This window comes from Syngnathus acus, chromosome 15, assembly GCF_901709675.1.
Source record: "Syngnathus acus chromosome 15, fSynAcu1.2, whole genome shotgun sequence".
NCBI lineage: Eukaryota > Metazoa > Chordata > Actinopteri > Syngnathiformes > Syngnathidae > Syngnathus > Syngnathus acus.
This window is the reverse complement of record NC_051100.1, coordinates 10,090,863-10,113,715: the sequence shown is the minus strand read 5'-3', so window position 1 is coordinate 10,113,715 and position 22,853 is coordinate 10,090,863. Positions and strand designations below refer to the sequence as shown.

Here is a 22,853-nt window from a genome sequence, read left to right as displayed (position 1 = left end):
CAACGACCGGAGTTGGGTCTCACGCACTAATGAGAGGGACGCCCCCATGCAGCCGCACGCGTCCGGTTGAAAGTCATTTGACGTGTGGGGTTGGGGTGCCCGATGTTTTAGACATTGAGGGCTATCAGACAGGGCGACTGCATGGAGAAGATATAAACGCTCTGGAGTTGAACAGGAAGCATTAAATTGAGAGGCGAGGGCTTCAAAGTCTTCAAGTGATACAAAATGGAGCTGAAACAGGAATATCCAGTCATGAGTTAAAGCGATGCCAAGATGTGAGGTTCATTACCTAAATTTAGTGCGCTATCTTTTCGAAAATGTTAAACTGTGATGAGTTCCATTAGGGTAACCTTGACAGTGGCGTGTCTGCTGAGAAGGCAACTGAATAAATATTGGAAATTATATTCAAGAGCAGAACTTGAGATTCTGAAGAGATTTCCGGTTTGACAGTTAATACAAGAAGTAAAACAAACACCCGCGTGAAGGTTTCTGCAGGCTTAAGTCAAAATTAAGCCTTTTAAGACATTTTTTGTAGAGACATTTCTGACATTAACACAATATAACCACATTAAATATAGTCAAGTGCATACCTGACACAAGTGTCTTCTCCGCTCTCTGACACAACCAAATAATTACACAGGTCTGCATCAAAAAACAGGAGCGACATTTTCCACAGCAGTTTTGGATGTAGAAACTTTTGCTCAATTTTTTTGCACAGTTGTAAAATATATTAAAGCAGTGCAGGGGTACAGGAGTACTTGTATTTACTTGGCAGACGTATCACTTTAATACTTGATGAAACATTAGAGGTGTCAAATCCAGGTCAAGAAAATAAAATCCCTGCCATAGTTTGGCTTTAGCCACGGGTGCTTTTACGTAATTAATAGGCAGCAGGTAAATCAGCCCTGCACGGATATATATATATATATATATATATATATATTCTTTTCTAATTTAAAAAAAAATTAAATTAGTTACATCCGAAAATATAATATTTCAGGTGGTACGATCTTTATTGCCTACAAAGAAATTTGTAAGCTTTTTGTGGAAAAATTAGCAAAAATGTTGAGATCGCATTGCAATTTTGTAGTGAAGTAAAGTGCAATCGAACCCCACAAAAAGACAACTATAGTCAAACTGTCTTAGATTTATTACTGATTTTGTTATAAATCATATTGCAGAGGAAGTCCTGACCAACTTTTACAATCGTCCTGAAAACAGTAAACAATAAAAGGAAAAAGGTGGGCAAGGTGAAAGGTGAGGTATATGTGGATAATTAAATGTTGAATACGCTCTATATTTTGTCCCTTTACCGTACACAATTTGTTAATAACAACAAATGGATACAATATACTACTATGCCATCTCAGTGTGCACAATACAGTCGCTGGTACGACAGTCCGACAGCGTTACCCATTTTGGAAACCAAGGCACACCCCTCCAACATTTTTTTAAATTGTATCTTAAAGGGTGGGTTAAATCACAGCCATTAAAAACATGAGGTCAAAATATTTAAGCGAACGCACCCATCAATCGCATCATGAGTGAAGGTGTATGCATCATTATCAGAGTAAAATGAGTTGCCCAACAGTGTCCTTCAATCAATGTGTTTTTGTCCCTGAAGTGTTCCATCACCCATATTAATACACAAAAAAAGGAAAAACACCATCACCATTCAATAGAATTAGAAATAATAGCAAATTACTGATGGCCATTCAGTGTTTGACTTGTTTTTAGAAGCTGGTGTGCACTAATTTAGTGAGCAGTATTGTGTGTGAGGTGTCTATGTGAGTACGTAAATGTGCGTGAGTGAGAAAGAGTGTTACAATTCATCTTTGCTTTGTGGTCTCTATTAGATTGTAGATCAGCATTTTGTCTCCTCTGACTGTCCTGATATGCTTTAGTGCCCTAATCTGCTGTCTTAAACCTGAAATTTAATGTAAACTGATTTGTAAACATTTATGACGCAGGCCGATGCACTGCGAGAGCCCAGGGTGCTGCTGCTGGGTTTATTTTAGCCATAATTTCTTCCACAACAGTACAAAGCTCCTATTGCTTGTGTCACAAGAACCTCATAGCACTTCTTACCCTCCATACAAAGGTAACACAGTGAGTTGAGGCTGTAAATATGGACTTGACTGAAAACAGTCTTCAATAAATGTATTTTTAGACTTTTTTGAATTAGGTTAAAAAAATGACAGTAGAGGAACAGACCCTTGGTTATGCATACAAACATTTTAGCAATGACAATCACGCATGAAAAGAGCTGTATGTCTCTCCAATATGTCCTAGCGAGCAGACTACTAATTCTGCAATTGTAATTCTGGGGGCTGGGTGGAGCCACCAGTACAATAGTTAATACCCTAATAGTAGTAATGACAATAATAATAATAATCTGTCTGAAGTCAGCTGGGATTGGCTCCACCGCATCAGCGACACTCATGATGGTTAGCGGTTCAGATAATGTATGGATGAATTATAATAATAACAACAATAATAATAGTGAGGATAAGCGGTTCAGAAAATGAATGGATGGATGGATAAGCAGCACCCTATACTGTAACATATTTTTTTTTATGGAAATAGGAATTGTAGTATTCCCTCAATAATACTAAATGCATCTGTTGTACTATTTACTGGTTTACAATGTCAAAATGAATTCTGTGAAAGAGCTTAATTATGAAACAAGGTGAGTGACGGCCCAAAGTATTTGTCCTGTATATCTGGTGTAAAATTCAGCTAGACTTTTAACAGTCAAATATAAAAAAAGAATGCAAATGAATAGCTGTTTAGTGATTTCAAGTGATGTGCAATAAATTACACACGTTTTATGATATATACTTACAATTAAATGAATCTGGATGAGCGTTCTAGAGAGGAAGATTTTAAGGCAGCCCTTATGCAGTTGTATCACCTCACTTGTGAGCATGGAAACATGTGCACGCTCCCTCTGGAGTCAACAAGCAAGTAATGAGAAAAGTGTCTAACACCACATGGATTGTCTAAAAAAGTTTGGTGATGCATATTCAACAAGTGTAAATGTCACACTATGCAATTACACTGTGATTGATTTCTTACATTTGGCACAGCGAAGCGGGGGTTGTTTAGCAGGTGAGTAACAGCACAGCCACAGAAATGTTATGTATTGACATGGGAAGGTCTTGTTTAAGACATTGAGATGGATGAAGTGGTCACAACTGCCTAGTAAATGAGAGTTGAGTCACTGTTGGGCAGTGGGTGGCAGTGGGGTGCTCCCGGCCGGGTTGGTGATGAAGCAAGAGCAAAAGTTAAGCATCTCAATAGTCTTTTGTTTTTAAAACCAGTACGACACCCAATAATCAACATTTTTACGCATTGGCTGCAAATGGACAAGCCTGGTATATATAGACATAAAAGTACATTCTCAAGAACTATTTAAGTCTCCATCTAGAGATTGTGTTCTCTCAAAGAAGCTTAGTTGTGTTTGATGACATCAACATTGGCTTGTTTTTTTTGCTAGTTCTTTCTGTGCTTCAAAGTTTATGATTATCATAGGCTGATTGAATTTCAAATGACAACACCCCAAAAAAATTAAGAGAGAGGGAGAGAGAGCCGGTGAATGGGTCTCACCCATTTTTCTTTTCCTCTTGTTAAATATCCTGAGCATGAGAAAGTCCACTGAGTCCAAACAAGTCCTTTCCGGGACATTTTTGGAAAAATTAGATTAAATCCAGCACAGATCTGTGTTTGACAAAACAGTTCATCCATGCTCAAGTGGACTTGGCAGAAAGGAAATATGCTTCTGTTTCATATTCAGCTATCTTTCAGCCATGGGTGGAGACGATTGGCCTGCTGATGTTGCTGTTGGTGGTCATGGCAGACAGTTCCCACCTGGACGGAAGAGAGAGAGAGTTCTAAAATCAATGATGATGATAACAAAATAATAATGAAATAAATTGAAAAATAATAGTAATAACATTTGTGTCATTTGATGTCAAGCGGTGTCACAGAAAGAATCAGGGGGACCTTTGTAGCTTTGTACAATGGCCAATATACATTCCTTTTCACATTTTGATGAAATTAAATAAGACCACGTGATAGCCCTAAAATACAAAGCAGTTGTAATTAATGGTGTGTGACATCAGTTGGATGAGGGGAGGCTATGATGTAATATGAGAACCGGGAGCAGTGTCTGACAACAGGGTCTAGTACTGACCTGATGACAGGTCAGAGGTTGAGCTCCAGATTGTTATCACTGGCTCTGGTTTCAACACTCCGTCCCTCTCAATGGCTTTGTTCGTTTTTTTGTGTAGCGCGTGTGTGTATGTGTTGGATTGGCACAGGGGCAGGAGATTTCATTGAAGAGTACCGGGAATTTATCAGAATTTTATGACCTCACAACGTCTCTCTCACACATATACGCACACAAAAGAAACTTTATACGTAGGTTCAAAATAACTCTGAACTTTAAAAAGAAGTGCAAGGTGGTAGTGATGATGCAAGAGAAACGACGTCAAGTGACAAAAATGAATTCAGTTTTACTGCCCATGTCTCTTCAAACAGTGGCAAAGCACACAACAACAACAGGGACAATTTAATAAGTAGCATATGTTAAAGAACAGGATGTTTGTCAGACCTGATATCATGCGGGAGGCCCGACTGCTCCAGACGGTACTGAATTACAGCTATTTTGCATAATGTTTTCAAATTAGGACCTGAAATAAAGAAAAGAGGGATGAGTCATAGGATAGAGACATTAGTGAAACACAATTTAGAACAGAGCCACGTCACATAATTAAAAGCAGTTCGATCTATGTTATGAAAATCACCTTGTTCAAATTATAAAGTGTACCACATAATAACATGAGGCTTGTGTGAAAACTGAATGATGCATTAACATAATCAAATGTGCCTATCTATACAGAAAACACCCACGCCATTCATTCTGGACAAAATTGCATAGCAACTGAATGTGTTATGACATATAGGCTGTGAGCACTAAAGAATTTAATCAAGGACTTTCACCTGAGAACAGGAAGAATGTCGATTTAGATTTAGACTCAACTTTGGTTACCCCTTGGGATTATGACTAACATAATTTTCATTTTAAATGCAGAAATTCAGGTGAGGCCTGTTTTCCTAATTGTGTACAGATGGAACCTTCTTGGAATATATTTGAAACTTTCAATTGTATTTGATGTCTTTTTGGGAATTCTTCTGTGTACGGAGAGGTCCCAGGTGATCAGGGCCATCGTCTCATAAAAGTGACCTAGTATGTGCAGTGTTGCAAAGACCAGCAAACACCACTGCAATGGTTCCTTGTGAAACTCTGTCCTTGTTTATAAAAACACATACTTTACGTTGACTATCAACAAATTCAACCACGTCGAAAACAATCCGTCTCAACGAGGTGGGTGAACCATAAGAGCTACAGCCGCAATCAAACCACAAAGTGCAACTACTTCAAACACTTCACTTCACACAATCCCAGAGGAGCTCAGGCAAATCTGCATTCAGCTCAGAATGTACTCAAATGATGGTGAAGGCAGAGTAAGGAGAATAGAAGAAACAACTCTTGGTGTCATGATGTGCTAAACAACTCATTACCTGTCAACCACAGTAAAGCCATTTGTATTGCATGGTTGATAATGAATAGGCTTGAATAGCGTGAATGCTGTATAAGTACTGTTTATCATGTTCATCTGAATGCTATTAAAGTGATGCAGAGGATGTGTATGATCTAAGATGAATGTATATATGAAGCAGAAGCTTGCATAGAGCTTGTACTTTGGAGTTGGCTTACACTTCAACGGCCATATTTCTGTCTTCAGGCTAAAAGAGGGAACATATACGTACATACAAGGGGCGCAGCGATCAGAATGGACCCCGATTTCCTTAATTTTGGGGTACAGATGATTGGCCGATCCCTTAAAATAAAATCAATCTTGCTCACCAAAGTGACTTTTGTCTGCAGAGGTCCCAAAGTGTACCTCAGATTTAACAGACAATGCCCCTCTACATCAGTTTGGAAATATGTGGGGGAAAAGCGATGGGTGACAGAGATACTCACAGAAATCTAAGATGTAGAGGTCTGAATGATCCATGAGGTCAAATTCATCACCCATTCCTTGCTCAGGACAGGGACTGCAACAAAGACAATAGCTTGTAGTTATCAAAGAGAAAGAAATTAACACAGGGCAGCATCACCTAATTTAATTCAACTTCTTTGCACATTTTATCACTGTTAACCAAAAAATCATAGACGATTAAAACCAAAATGTGCTGGTGACACATCGCTCAGCTCTCCTTATCACGGCCAGCTTGATTTTAAGCCCACAGGAAGTCGAGCAGTGCAGTAAGACAGGCTGGCCCATACAGATAGCCTCCCAGACATGTGATGCCGTTCATATCACTGCGCATCTGTTTCCTGCCATGGCAACATGCACATATGCAAACACACCTGTAACACACTCGGTGCATCACTGCCAAGAGAAGAGAAACTAAATTGATGAAATAAATAACGATATTACAAATTAGATTAGAAGTCGGAATTAAAAGTTAGCACCTGATTCAAACTAGTGCAAACAAGAAATAATACTGCTGATATTTTAAATGAAAACAATACAATGGTATTTATTTTTTTGTAATGCATTCATTTATCCGTGACTTCACCGATTCATTTTCAATCATAACAAAGAAATCAAGTGCATTCAATTTGACTAATCAGATTTCAGGAGTCACAATTAACACTCAGCAGTAACATTAAGCAGCTCTGCAACTTGCCATTTTATTCCCCATAATACAAATTAGTCCAAAACTCCAGATATCAGTCGCAATAACTCACGTCTTTAAGAACACAAAAATAAAGCAGATACTCTAAACATACTTTCTATCGTGGCTGGCCATAGGCCTAAAATTGGGGCATCTATGACACACTTGAGTAGTAAGGACAAAAGGAGATTCAGATGTAATCAAGATACATCATCATGATTGGTCAGTAGGGTCCAAATCTATTTTCGGGCAAATTCATACCTTCTATTAAACATCCTTTTTATACCACACACCCGTACATTAAAGGGAGAGAAAACATGGGACCAGTGCATCCCTACTTGGGAGTTGATGAAATAGTTTGAGGATCCCCCGCACCCCTCCAACTCATCAATCTCTATTTCTCTTTCCCGCTGTCTCCGCCACCGCGTCTCCCTCTCGCTGCGTGTTCAGGATGTTGTAAGGGGTTTACACTCCTAATCTTCCCCAAACAAACATGTTTGAGGCTTAAAGCAGCCAGGAGAGGAGCAGAGCACGAGCACAGTCGTCCCAGAGGGCCAGCTGTGGAAGTCATTACGCCCCCTTCCCCAAAAAAGGTGATCCACCCAGGCTTATAGAGAACCTTCAATCGAATACCTTCAACAACACCGTCCCATCATCGGAAAACCGGTGACTCTTATCTTTGCTTCCCGTCCTTCATATAGGCCGACTGGCAGTAACATCACTCAAGTGTCATGCCTAAAACGTTTAGAGCACGGGTGTCAAACTCAAGGCCCGGGGGCCCAGATACGGCCCGCCACATCATTTTATGCGGCCCGCGAAGACAAATTGTGCATCAAATTCGTGTGTCATTACTAGAATTGCAAATTGTCTTCACTTTTAAAGATATCTTTTTTTTTTTTTTTTTTAATATTTGACCAGTTTTTACTAGTCTGATTTGAAAACGAGTTATTTGTCAGTTTGTTTTGTAGCTTTTACTGGATATAATATGAGGTGCTCATACATTTATTTGGGCTGACAGTCATAATGGCCCTCCGAAAGAAGCTATGACTACAATGGGGCCCGCGAAAAAAATGAGTTTGACGCCACTGGTTTAGGGGTAACAGTAATGTTGGTAAAGAAAATACCACAGAAAAATAGATGGAGGGAATCTATGTGACATACCGAACTCAAGTAATGGGCACTGCACGCAAGACAAGAAGAAGCAGGCTTGTAGAAGTGCAGACCGATTCAATAGCAACAGATAATGGAGGATTATTTTCACCTATCTTAGTTGCTAGTAGTATCTAGTTGCTGTAGAAAGAAACAGATTAAGTTAGCAATTTACATGCCCGCTTTGATTTTGAACATTTTAATACAAATTGTGATTTATAATGTGTTCTATTGTGCATTACAAATGGTTGATAATTGCCAAACTGCTCTCATAATGTGCTAAACAAATGAGCCCAATAAGGCAAGAGACAAGTGGAATAGTTTGTAAAAGAGAAAAATACATCTGAGCCATTAGAGTTCAGTAGTTCAGGAAGCAAAACCAATTAATGTGACATAATCATCATACGTGCTGTTGGCAACTCAATTTGTTTGTTGAGTTTTTAATTCTTGTCAGTGCCTCAACATTTGTTGTTAAAGGTTATGCAAAGTTGAACATGTTGGAATGACACCAACAGCAGCATAAGTAACTCCACTGTCTCGAGAACACAATGCAGCGCACTAGCTGTCAACAACTCACACAGCGAGAGAGTGTCAGCCTTGGATGCTGATGCGTGAAAAAGGTACAGATAAGAAAATGCCTTAAGATCATCAAGAGAAATGACAACTGTATTGCTGGGACACAACTTTCTCGCCTACTCATGGACAATATTAGCCTGGGTGTGAAATCCAGCAGCACATTAATGTTTTATTGCTCTTTGTAAAACAAGCCAAAAAGATCTTAGAAGTAAGGGAAGGAAAAGGGGGAGTTGATGGAAGCGGGAAAGTCACAGTGTTTGACTTTATGTGGCGTCCTGGTGTTTGATGGTTCACTTTGTTACTCGATCAGCAAAGTATCGCTACGTGTGAAAGTTGGTTGCCCCGACCCCGCAACAACGACGGTTCCCAGTCTAAAAGAAGCCAGAGCGATACTCCCCCACTAAAACAACAGTGGTTGCTATTTCAAACAACACTCAATGAGGGTGTCTAATCACCCAATTGCCGTCTTCTCTAGTAAAGCGCTGACGTCTCCCCCCTAATTATCTTTGAAAGTAGGCCACTGAAACAGTAGAAAATCAACTACTGTGCTAAAACTAATGAGGGAACATTACAGAGCCAAGGAGGATTCCAGACTGGGAATTCATCCATGTAAATGCCAAACCGTGTTGTAAAAACACCAGCAAGAAATGCCAAGTGTTGGTTGGGAAAGTTATGATGATCTGTTGGAGTGTTTTGAGTCATTTCATTGGCGATATCCTCATTCTTGGAATGATACGATCTTCATCCTGTTCCTTTCGCTACAACATCCTATTGAACTTTGCTCCTTCAGGACCATCTAGCTCACAGGAACTTATCGCACACACTACAACTTCCTGTAAAACACCTTATCAGGTTGAACAGACACTTTTAATTAGTTTTGTAAGCCTTTTAGAGAAGAAGAAAAAAAAACAAATGAATTTAACAGCTGGTTCTAGGAAAACTTGTGGCAAAAATTAATCAACACTGGGATGCAGATTCCGTCATAAAGCAAAATCTACATTTTGAGTCCAACTTCTGAACCTAGATGCGTGATGCACTGGTTGTAGGCACAACTATGCGTGTATCCAAATTTTATATTGGACTGTTGATGGTTGGTGACGTTAATTAAGCTTCCTTTGCTGACCTATTTTAAATGGCATACTGGATTCTTGAAAAACAGTAAACGAAGGTTTCGATAATCCAATTGCTATCACTCATTGTTAGATTCTCATCCATTTTTTCTGCCTTAATCTTTGCTGTCTCACCAAGTCTTACCAACATATCTGTGCCCCCTCCTGAGTGGTGGCTGGAAGTTGGATTAAGACCTGTAGCCCCATGATGAGAGTGAGACACTAACTACTTCTGGCTCCTGAAGATGCCTGTTTTCAGATTAGACAATGCCAGTTGCTATTTATATCCAAATCTCAAATTCTAAGATTTGACTACAAATCTAATTTGCCTTTCAAATGGAGCAAAAGTGCAAAGTGACCCTTTCACACATTTATTTATTGGGCTTCTCTTTGCAGCGCTGCGTTTGCAGGGTTGTTTTTTTTAATCACATTACACCGACACAAACTTGGAGCTGATGGGAAGAAGAAAGACATGAATTACTATTTTGGGCGTAACACAGCTGGTTACAATCTATAGGAGGTGGTTGAGGTGGCATATTAAAGTTTTAAAACTCTTGCCACATTATCCAGCTGCAATTCATAAAATGGGTGTCAAGGCCAAATGGCGCAAGATCCTAAAGATGATGCTGTAATACAGAATAATGTACAGCAGAAACAGGTTGTTCTTTTCATGGTTGATCGCAAACTATATTATGTGATGCCTTTAAACCTTGAGTTATAGAAATCTTTTCCTCTAGTCACAATTGGTCAAAACTAAAATATTGAAATATGTAATAAATGAATCATTGGTCTTCAGAGCACATTTGCCACAAAATACCATGACAGGAATATTGAATCCAATGTTCGACTTTTATTTTACATGTCATTTTACTTGAATGACATTACAGATTGTCACCTATGCAGGTTGTTTATTTGAGCTGCCGTGGAGCACTCACCCCTATGACTCCATAACGTATACAGGCTGTTGGTGGGTTAAGGAGGGTTAAGATGCAGATGAAATACTAGCATGCTAACGTCTTTGAAGGGTAAATCACTGAATTGCTGTGCTGCCCAAAGGTCTCGTACCGCACGTGCGAGATGCCCCAAATCCATCTCAGGTCACCTCGCTGTTTGACAAGTTTTATCTCAGCCATATGAAACACACACAAAAGCCGACTGTCAATTCCTAAAAGGAAACCTCTGCAACCTACCCTTTGACACGAACGGGATAATGACAACATGTGTATAACTGAAGAGTTGATAATCGTGTTTGCGTGGAGCCAAGCGTCTCCGCAGCATGTCTTAAAACGGAATACGACAAGTGCAGCTGCAATGGACAACGATGTTTGACCATAAATTCAAAGTTAAAATTTATAAGGCGTCATTAGCATTATATAAAATACATTGGGGAAAAGACAAAGAAAAAAAAACGGTTCAATAATCAACTGGCAAAGTCCAACGTAGTGTTTAGTCTAAAATTGAAACTATCAGGTTCAACGGTGATAAGCTACACTTTAGCCAGCTGGACTATCATAACAGCAGCCCTTTCCGCCATTGATAAGGTGCTAAATGGTATTATAGGTGATATCGAGGCACCAGACTTTTGACCTCCTGATCAGCAAAACAAGATCAGTGGACAAGGTAGAAAATCACTGGCTCAGCAAATTGCTGTTTTAAATTCACTAGTCAAATTCCACCCAGATTAAATATCATGGTGAGATTCTGGTGGAATAAACAAGAGGTTTTGTGTTGGGATGTTTTGGCTACCAGTGAGATTACCTGCTATGTGGTCTCCCTTGAAACGAGTCGTAAGCAACCACACAGTCTCTCGAGCTAGAAGCATGGGCCAACAACTTGAAAACTATGACTTCTATACCGCCAAACATCTAAACCATTTTGTAGACTGCTTCCCTTATTCAGTAATGAAAATGATTTGCTTTAAGAATAAATTCAATTTGGCAAGATTGGTTTGAAATCTACAAAACAGCTTCTACACTACAATTAAAGGCTTTATTAAAATACTACTTTTTAAACAAAAGGAACTACAAAGGTGTTGAAACAAAAATGCATTTAATCTCGACTCACTGCACTTGGGAATGCTTTACACTTTAAAAGAAAAATAAGACGAGTAATATTTTTAACTAATTACAATATTTGTTAGTGTCGTACTCTTGGATGAATGAATTGCAATAATAAAAACTTAGAGATTATGTCAAACAAGATTTTATATTTATATTATGGTACAAATACACTTTATTATGATAAGCAGTAGATTCTCCCGAACAGCTTGGAATCTGTCCATTCACAGTGTGCCAATCTGTTATGTCCTTGTCCCACTATACCCCTCAAATGATGCCCAGTTCCCAGCCCTAAAAATAATTTAGCAATTTACCATTACCATAGAATGTTGTGCACTCATCTTAGCTGTGCCACTTAAAGCTAAACAAGATCATTTATAAAGCTGGAGTATGTTCAGTGACTTGCATGGAGCTCAGAGATATTGGATGTTTCACTTTGCAGGGTATGCAGTTAATTGCTTTGGTAGGTGAAGGTCAGTGCAGGTGGAGTTAGTCATGCATGGGTCGTCCTTCGTGGGGCAATGAGCAGGTCTCGGCAAATGAGTGTAGCAGAGGTGGTAAGGGCAGATCAAATTGCACTCCGTGAGAAAGAATGCTCCCTCAGGTCATAAATCAGTGATGGGGCAGAATTTCGCGCCTCTCTGGAGCTCAGCATGCCAATTTACACTAACGTAAGTGGCACTCTAGGCTGCCAAAACTATCCAGCCATTTACCCTTAAGCAATGTGTACACTCCATTTCTGAAGCATGCTATAAATTGGGTCAATTCCTGTGCAAAAATGACACATGGACTCAGAAGAACCTGTATTAATGATCTTTTCGTCTTAGACCAATTTTTACATCCTATACAGAACAATCTGTATTAATGATCTTTTTGTCTAAAAACATTTTTTTACATCCTATACAGCTTAACTCACCTGCTGCATTTAGCTCAGACTGATCATTTCACACATCAAAATGCCTTTGAAAGCTGGGCGATTTGGGAGTTCCGGGGTTTTATTGTACTTCACTAAAGCAATAAATAATTGCCAACACAAATCTAAGACTGAGAATAAATATCAACAGAGGGGCTCTGTTTAAGATCAGTCTGAAAGGACAACCAACCCAGGAAAACAAAATGTGAGCCATAAATTTGAACACAATTTCCTTGGGCCGACCTACCAAATGAGCAGACTCACAAAAGAACACAAGCAACGTGTCCGGCGCATAATTCATGGGGCCTGTGCAAGCATTCGTCAGCTGCATAAAGACAGATACCAATAACTTTTTAGGCCTGTTAACTGCCCTCCTGTTGTTAGGTCATGTAAAAACAAACACACGAACCAGGCCCCTTTATAACAGAATGGTTTAAAGTAAAAAAAAAAAAAAAACTTTCTTTTACCATCTTGTAGTGCAAATTAACACGGATGGGCAATCTTGATTGCATGCAAAAAAAAATAAAGGAAGTAATTATAATTAAAAAAAAAACTACTTAGAAGCCACTTAGTGAGCATTTGTGCGTCTTACTTCAGTGCGTACTCGTTCTTATGGGAGTTCCTGTGCGTAAGAAGCTTACAGGTGCTCATCTAAACAAACATGAAATGCCAGTCAATAGAAATGTGTGGTCAATTTGTGACAGGAGTCTTAAGATCACACTTATGTGGATAGTAACAAAACAGTGGTTTGGGCCAACCAGACAAAGTACAAGTGGACTAAATTGAGAAGACCATTGATTTGAAGATTGTAGAATTAGTGTGTTGTTTCTTTCATCGTTCCCGTGATTCTAACCACACTAACTGATGAGTTTTACCAACTCAAGCCCAGTTTGTTCTCAACAGGAAATCGAGTCCCGGTGAAATCCACTATGGGCTAATCCAGGGGATAGGGATATCCAGGGGAAACAAAACAGTGTTTAAGTATGTTTTACTGTACAACGCAAATTGGAGGCAGGCTAACTTTGCAAGACACAAAAACACAAGGTACATTATTTATCTTAACATGGCTTTCATTAGTGATCAGTATTTCTGGTTCACTTCAAAATGATTTTGCTTAGAGTAGTGTCCTGTGAATTCAAAGTGTAACATTACACTTTTTTTAATGGTGCTTAAAAAAGCGTGACTTTGATTACTCATTTGCTATTTAAGTTTAGTGTTTTGCTGTTCAACAAATGTAAAATGGAGACCTTATTTGTACACTTACGTCACCATTAAAAACAAGTTCAAATATGGCTTGTACATTTAATAAACATTTTATCATGGGACGGTGCAACTTTCTATTAGGTCCTGTTAGGATGTTTTCTCCTGAAATCATCAAACTGGATATTGACCAGCATCTCGGAACAGATTATAGTCAACATTTAAGATTACATTGTATTTAAGGTAAAAAAAAAAAATAAAATCAAACATATTATTGTCACCATCTTGAGTCTGCTGTTATTTATCTGAATAACGCCGTTCGGAAAATTGTGCTTCTCATACTGCAAAATGCCTCACTGTAAACCCGTGATAATTTTATGATTATAAAATTTAGGCAACAGATTGAAATTATTTTTTTAAGAACAAGAGAACTTAAAAGTAGCACCTTCCCAAGGCTTAACGAATTCAAAGTAATACAAGTAACACATTTTGGGACATTTTCTGACCTAAATTGCTGCCAAAACATTTTTTTTCTCAATTTTGATAAGATCTCAGAGCATGTAGTTATTATCATTACTGTACTGCGGTTTAAAAGAATGTTGCTCTGATAATCACTGAATACTTTAGGTGTGGTTTTAACCAAGAACTGATCTCAATCTTACATGAACAGTGGAATTGTATTACTTCGTCAGTTGCAAATTATTTTTGTGAAAATAGTGGCGTTTCTTTCATTAACAGAGGGGAATCAACAATTTTGTCTATGTATGGAAATAATATTATTTGTACTGTAATTAAACCTATGATACAGAGGTCATCCAGACTGAGTTATCATGAGTTTGAGGTCTGAAGGAGTTTCGGGCCTGTAGACGTAGTGGGGCTGAGAGGACTCTTATCCGCAACCTTCCCATCTGCACTATCAGGTTTTCCCAGTGGGGTTTTGACTGATAACTCAGCTTTGTGATAACAATAGCCCAGGTCCCAACTATGCTGGGCCATCTAAAAGCCGTTAGCTACCTCATTAGTCCACTGGCTACTGGCCTAGAAACAGCACAGTGGCACCTTAGCAGGTACCAGTCAGTTATCATTACTGCCTTATGACCACCAATGAAATCATCCCAGGCGATCGTCTACAGCAGCCAGACCATCACATTGGCATGTAGGGAAGAGAGAACAGTCCTTCCCTAAATTTGATCATGATTTAAATTAGAAGTTAAACTAATCTGCCTTATTTGCGAATGTCAATAAATACAGCGAGTAGTTGTGTATTAAAGCATGACTAATCGGTGACTAACATGCAAAGCTGTATCTACTGTATGTGACCAACTATTTCAATTTTTTTTGCTTTACCTGGTTCCTCCAAAGAGGATGATTCGATCTCCAACCATGCAGCAGCACTGACGTCTCCGAGGACATGGGCCTTTCCCCTTGGGTTCTATTTTTGTCCATAAAAAGGCTTCTGTAGAGTAACACACATTGATAATGATGTTGATTATTGGGGATAAAAAGATGCATACAGTACCGTATTGACATGTTATACATACAACCCGTTCACTGATATTCACTGCTTTCTGCAACTGATTAACCATGACGATTTTACTTCTTTGATGCAATTTAAAAAATGTATACTCCAACAATTAATCGACAACTAATCAATTATCAAATTAATCGATCGTCATTTTATCAATAAATTTCTGCCAGAGAATATTCTCAAATTTCCGTAGTCTTCCATGAAGCAGACCTATCTTTTTTTCTTAATTTAACTTTGCAAAACAATGATCAATAATTTTGGTCTATTTCTACATGTTACATCCCAAACAATCAACTAAATCATTACTAATGTTAGTGCATTTTCTGCACTTTCGATTTAGAAAATTGTTCTGCTTTATGTTTTTCCCCATTCATTGATTAATCAACAAATAATCAACAAATGTATCTATTATAAAACTCATCATTGGTTGCCCTAATTAGGTGATCAGGGGTCCCAACCTTTTCAAGCTGAGATCAATTTTTGGGAAGGGCTACCTACCAGTTTGGTACACATTCCTGAAAAATAAGCGAAGACATTGATCACGCTAATTACATCTCACAATAATTAGGAAACAGAATAAAATCATTCGGCAATACTTCTATAGATCTACTTATGAGATTCTTGGGAGCCTGCGGGCACTACGTTGGTGACCCCTGCCATAGATCAAAAACATATAACCAGGCATATCCACAAGTCAGCCGTTTGAAGTGTAAAACTCTTGATAATTCTTCTGAAAACTGTTCACTTTAACTTTGAGGATAGTTGTGGTTCAAATTAGGAGGACTTATGAATATTTCAAAATATGTCCATAAACATATTCTTAAGTTTGTTTGAAGTGTCTTCTTATTTATTGCATATTTTAATATATTTACTATATTAGCCCTGAACTGCCTGCAAACATTTCACCATCCTGGTATATAGGGATAAAATAAATCCTGAGGGAGACCGTGCTGTGGGAGATACAACATACACACATGCTTGGCAAAACATTAGATTGGTTGACTGCACTGAACATTAGAACAAAGATTTATCCCAAATCGTTAATGAAAAAAAAACCATTCATTTTCTAAACAGTTTATCCTCACGAGGGTCGCGGGTGTGCTGTAGCCTATCGCAGCAGTATATGGGGAGTAGGCGAGGCACACTTCTTAACTGGTTGCCAGCCAATCACAGGGCACAAGGGAAAGAGCAACTGAGAGATGTAAAGAGCATTCACCTGGACTGAATTTCCAGAGATCATTGAAGTGCTGGTCCATATTGGCATTGTATCCTCCAAATATGTATAGCTCTCCCTTGTAGCAAACTACATATGCACATGGACAAGAATGGGAGATTATATTAACCATTGAGCATGAAGATTAATAACATTTGCATAAATAACACAACCCGCCGGGATGAATTGCACGATTTGAAGCCAAATGGCAGTGCTGAGCAAGTTGAATGAGTTCCTTACAAGCTGAGTGACTTCTTCGTCCATCAGGTGAGAGCTGTGTTGCGGGGCTGCTCAGCCAGGTATTGGTCTGCGTATCAAAAACTTCTATCTGGTTGCAGTAGATCTCATTGTGGGAATGGAATGGACCAAATGGTCTCCTCGCCCTCCAAATACAAACATTTTTGTACCAATGATGGTTGCTGAGTGGAAGTCTCGCCAGCTTGCTGGAATGCCCTAAAAGGAAAAAATAGAGTGCATTTGTTTAAAAATAAATCAATAAAAACAATCAAATCAAAAATAACGGAATGATCACAAATTAGATTTCATAACTTTTAACACCACATCACTGTTAATTGTTATCTTTACACTGAGACGAGACATGAAGGGAAATTGTGACACCTACTGGACGCTATTAAAAGAAACAACCAGAGTGCCAGAGGGGAACGCTATTATTTTGCAGTTGGAATAGAGTAATCAAAAGAAAAATAAATCCACTTTTATGGAATTTTAACTGAAAGTGATTGCAATCAAATGGATGGTAAATCAGTGAGGTGAATAACGCAGCATACAATAACCCTTAATAAGAGTCGTTCAAATATGTGCACTCAGCATGAATAAAAACATGTCATGTTTAATTAATTGATGTAAAATTAACAAGTAGAACTTTACTTTAATAATTCTAAATAGTTGTGCACATGGCAGATGTGCTGTACAATATAAGATGCTGATTTAACAACAGTGTTTATTGCAGAGGTACTCCATGCACTGGACACTAATAAAAAGTTCTAAATTGTGTGGTTGGCCTTTTAAAACATTTGCATTATAGACTGTGGTGGCCAGTCCTCGGGTTAGAATGCATAAGATCCTGAAAACTAGAGATAATTGCAGGAGTGAATGAATTAAGCCTTGCTGGATGAGCTAACATTTCCCTTCTTTTCAATTCAAGATTAAAAAAATATATATATATTTTGTTAAACTTACCATGGTATCAATTAAAGACCAATGCATGGTAGTGGTGTCCAGCTTGTGGATATCATTGGAGAAGCAATCAGCCTAGAGAGCAGGACATGAAAGGAATTAAATACTTGAATTTTCACTAGACCAGCGTGGTTACCAAAAATTCATACTAAACTCAATTTGCCAACAAGTCGAAGGCACACATATATATTGGTCACCATCTGAATACTTTCGAAGATAACACATTGGAACACTGTTCTTTCTGTAGTTCGAGAGAAGTTCTTTCTCTTAATAAATCTTGTAGTTTCTATTCATAAATTGTTGTTGACCGGGACAGTTTTTCTTTGATATAAAGTGTTACGGAAAAGACATACATGTCGAAGTAGTTGCACATAAGTTATCCCATATTTACTCAATGTTTGTTTAAGTAGACTTCATGCAAGTTATCTCAGATTTACATAATGTTTGTTGGAGTGTTTGCACGAGAGGTATCTGATTATTTACTTCTTATTATTATTGTGTGAAACTTTGCAAGAAAGTCTGGAGCATTGTTTTACAGGGACACGGCACCCAGCACGTTTGGAGATCGCAGCCTATGACGAGGCTGCCAACCAACTAAGGACAGACTCTTCATTGCTGGGGTCATGAATCGGCCAAGGCCTCGCACCACACAACATTCGTTAGTTAGCTAATCAGCGTTGCTACAGCCACAATCTCCCCTCCCTTTAGTGTAGCAACGCCTTTTGTAACCAGGGCAACCAAAATAAAAAGAGGAGATAGCGGAAGAGGAGCTCAGAATTGGTGGAGGTCTGTACCTGGGCCTTCTACGTAACTCTCCTCGCGAGCAAAAAGAATACTGGTTGTCTTCTCCTCTTCTTTCAGTGTGTAAAATAATGTCTGATGGTACTTAGACCTGACACCCCCCTCATCGATCTTCATGTATGTAGTTTTTCCAAGTGGAGTTACTGGACAAGTATCTTTCACTACATATTTTTTTCCATTACCCAGAAGGAAACAGGGCAAAGACTCACCAGCTGCTCGTAACCTCCAAATATATACATCGCCTTCAACAGTACACAGGCCGAGTGGCCATCTCTTGCCCCTGGAACGGTTCCAGAAATTTTGGGTGTGAACCATCTGTGGGTATCTAGAGAGCAGGGATAGCTTGAATTAATTGTCAGTGCTTTACATCAAACCTCTGGTGAAAAGTAAGCAGAGATTTGGTGTGTGTGTGTGTTACACATGCTATTTTGGCCTAGTTGTAATATATAGCAAGGAATAAATATCTGCATTGGAGTGTTCAATAGTGGGTTCAATTAAAGGATAGCCTGTAAAACAGTCTTAACAAAAATTTACCACAAACAACGCAAGCTCAAATTTTCCATTCTTTTTATTCTCATGAGTGTCGTAGGCGAGCTGGAGTCTATCCCAGCTGATGTTGTATTTCGATTCACCTGAAAGATCATCAGTCTGCTTTTGGGGGGGACTGCACAAATTTGAGTATATTTACTGTTGAGTGAGAGGCTGAAATTCGACTATAGGATTTCGACAATGTGAAATGTATCAATTATTTTGCTAATTGATTAGCAATTAACCATAGCACCTCTAAACTACTTGTTTTGCACATTTGTTAAACAAAACTTCCTTTGCCAAGTAAGAGAAAAATGTGGATTTTGTGAACCATTCCAACCCTAATTCACACCTATGTGTATATAGCTTATATATTCTAAGTACAAGAAAATTTAATATCATGATTATTCCGCTTAAGGAAGTACCAGACTATCAATGCAGAAAGGTTTGTAGATGTATTGTGAGCATTCTCTACTTACTGACGTCGAATGCATACAGCACATTGCAGGCCCCTTCGGTGTCATTGCGCCCCCCCCACAAGTAGATGGTCTCATCCAGTAGCACCGCCGTGTGACCATAACGCATGTATGGCACTTCACGAGCCCGCTCATGTCCCAATGGCCTCACTGGGGGCAAGTTCATCCAGCGCATGGACACTACGGCATTAAATTGTCAAGGAATTAATAAGATGGTAACGCAATGCGGGCAAGTTTTACATTCCCAGATGATTGGTTTGTGGATACATTTTCCTTAACTGTTTTATTTCTGTTTGTCTTGCTGGATAATATTTCACCAATTACTCATTTGCAGCTGACAGAAGGGGGGGGGAATATTTTTAAAAATGGCGTGACAGCAGGCACTGCTGCGGAACTGACACCAAAGGGAAGTCTCGGAGAGCAAGCAACCTGATGAAATCAGGAAACAACAGCTGAGATGTTCTCATCTCCAATTCAAATGAGCATAAGCATCTTCAGGAAGGTTTGCTTGCTCTGATCTTTTGGCACACTCCCAATATGAATGCTCAGTAACTGCAACTGCAAAACCCAGGTTGTTGTCACCGCTATTGTTTTGTGAACAATTATTTAGAAATTCTAACCAAGTGGAGGCTGACTAAAACGAATAGTAATAAAAAGTGATGCAAAATGTAGGCAATTTCTCAAGCAAGCACATTCTGTACATTTTTAAAGGCCATACATTTTTTTAACATAGCAGCAACACAAGACATTTCAATGCAAACTTGACTACTTGCACTTGTTGACTTGCAAAACATAAATGGAAGCCTTGAGTTTATCCATTCTAACTTACCAGTGTTGAAAACATGCACATCGATCTGACGGAGCGTCTCATAGTCTTCGCCGGAGCAGTAGCCCCCAAAGGTGTAGACCTTGTGCCCCACGGCCACTGCGGCATGATTGACTCTCCGTGGCCCTCCTTCAAGGTGGACCGACCAGCGCAACATTCCACTCGCCTGCACCTCTGCGTAGTCAATCACTTCATCACCATCAGACCAGTTGCCACCATTAAACCTGTGAACACAAAAAGAGGAATTAAAAAAAAAAGAAACTAAGTCATGGTAACTAAAGAACATTTCCTGGACTAGCTTAACTCCTCATTTCATCAAGTCAAGTTAAAAATTGTACTTCAAACATTACCTGTGCATCTTAAGTCTGGAAAAAAAAATCACATTAGATTATTTCCTATGAGATATGTATTTGTTTTGAAATGTGAACAACTCACAAGTCACCCAACATCAATGAAAGCTGTTTCCAACTTTGGAGGCTCCTCTGTATACATTTTAAAAAAAAAACTTGAACTAAATTGTTGATTCCCTTCCAAAGAAAGAAAATAGTTACAACTGGTGTGACTGGAATTTGGCAAAATGCACAACAGGTTTTTTGGTACTTCTTTGTTTACAGAGACAAAATGGAGGCATAAAAAAAAAAAAGCAGTACCGTAGTCAAACATGGAAGAAGCTTGGTTATGTTCTTGGGCTGGCTCTTGCACAGGGTGTCTTGGATCTGTGTAGCATAACATGAAATATGAAGATCAAGTGGAGCAGGGCGATACAGCACAAAGGGAGGGGGGAGAAAAAAAAATCAAACTTTAAATTAAAACTTGCAAAGAAAAGGTAGGGCAGGAATATGTCAACTGTAATTGGCTGTTGTGATGCACATTTCCACCGCATCTGATCACATAATCATGCTCACAGTAATCTAGAGCAAAATGTGCTTCTCTGCTAAAACCACCCAAGAACAGCAAAGAACAAAACCCATGACTATTCTGAAGTGACCCTATGAGACAAATCTTACTGAGAATCTGTGTAAGGTGCCGAAACTTGCAGACAGGCAAAGACGCCCTTAAAATGTGAGACAGCCGAAGCAGTTTGCTCACGAGAAGTGGGACAAAATTCTTGCAAGTCTCATTGACTTACAGAACTCGTTTGCGGGTAATGTTCATCTGAAAAGGTTAAGCCTGAAAAGGTTGTGCAACAAAGTAGTAGATAAAGCATAAAGTGTAGTCCATTTACCATAACCTAATTTTGTCCAGAACAGTTTTATTTGTCTGTATTTGACATATCATGCATTTCTGCACAGATGAAAAAAGTTCCTATAGGTGCTAATAACAGGTCTTTGACATTCTTTGCTCTCATTCCATGGAGGACAAAGAAGTGCAGCACACTTCCACTTGCAACACCATGAATGAATAGTTTGGGAGGGGAGTTGATAAGAAACACATTCTTGTTTTATGATCTAATATTCAGTATTAGAGACCGAATATTTAACAATAGCGGCCCATGCGAGCAAAACATTTTGCAGCCCCCACTCTGTTTAATGACCCACTTTCTTGCTGACCCCCAACCTTTGTTTGCTCTTAAAAATACATCCCTAAGCGACCCTATCTATTTTGAGCCCCCCCTATCAGAGGGGTAACACCAGATCTAAACTACGATTATTTTACTTCATCACACATACTGTAGATGCTGTGCTGTGTATTATACAATACACACATGTCTGTACATACATTAGAAGCAACACTGGGTTTGCACAACGGCATGTTGTCTTCTGCAGAAGGTTTAAGTATAACCACCACTTGAGAGGTGGTGAAATGGGTCCACAATCCAAAGTGTCATAAGCGATCATGTGTCTGATTTAGGAACATCAACATCAGACTCAGTGGGGCAGAGCCATAACACCTTCCCACAGCTTCATCCACCAGCTAGTTAGGTTTAACAGGACGTTTTAACCGTCATGTCTGTAAAAGACAGCGAGGTTGTCACAACCAACGTAGACGATCTTAATGTTATCTTGTTCCGCAGTCAAGCGATAGTATGAGACTCTTGGCGAGTAAGCTAGGCTAAAGCTAATCTACGCTACTTTATTTAGCGCATGCATGCCCGACTAGAAAATGACAAGAGTTATAACAGCGACATTTATTTGGATAAAACACAAGGTTGGTCAGTGCACGCCACGACAGCCAATAAGTTCTCATGTTAGTATGTTTAGCATAGCTACCTTGGAGAAGAGTCGGATGTGGTTCACTGATGTTTTTGAACACTGGCAGCAAGGCAGGCAAGGGAGCCCCTTGAAGGGATGTTGTGACGTGTCGGCAAGGGAGAGAGTGCGCCCCCTATCGCCTCATTCACGACTGTCACGCTCAAGGCAGTCATGTGACGGAGAAAGGCTCGACCGCTTACAGTTCCGTTTCTGGTAAGGCACGGCGTCTAGGAATGTTAATTGTTCAACGTGCATTGCCGGAATGACCAGTTCGCTTCCGTAGAAGGAAAAGTAGGGCATCTACTGCCTCCTTATGTAAATAATGTCTTCATATCATG

General features: G+C 39.2%; 1 protein-coding gene across 1 annotated transcript; it reads right to left on the bottom strand.

Annotated features, from left to right (window-relative positions):
* Positions 1-1,132: 1,132 nt before the first annotated feature.
* klhdc3 (kelch domain containing 3) lies at positions 1,133-22,649 on the bottom strand. The gene is given in 13 exon segments (XM_037271315.1): positions 1,133-3,870; positions 4,616-4,694; positions 6,050-6,123; positions 15,102-15,210; positions 16,499-16,585; positions 16,736-16,867; positions 16,870-16,948; positions 17,696-17,767; positions 18,703-18,818; positions 19,501-19,677; positions 20,327-20,547; positions 20,974-21,039; positions 22,534-22,649. Coding segments are annotated over 11 exon segments (1,146 nt in total). The 5' UTR covers positions 20,481-20,547; positions 20,974-21,039; positions 22,534-22,649; the 3' UTR covers positions 1,133-3,803.
* Positions 22,650-22,853: the final 204 nt, after the last annotated feature.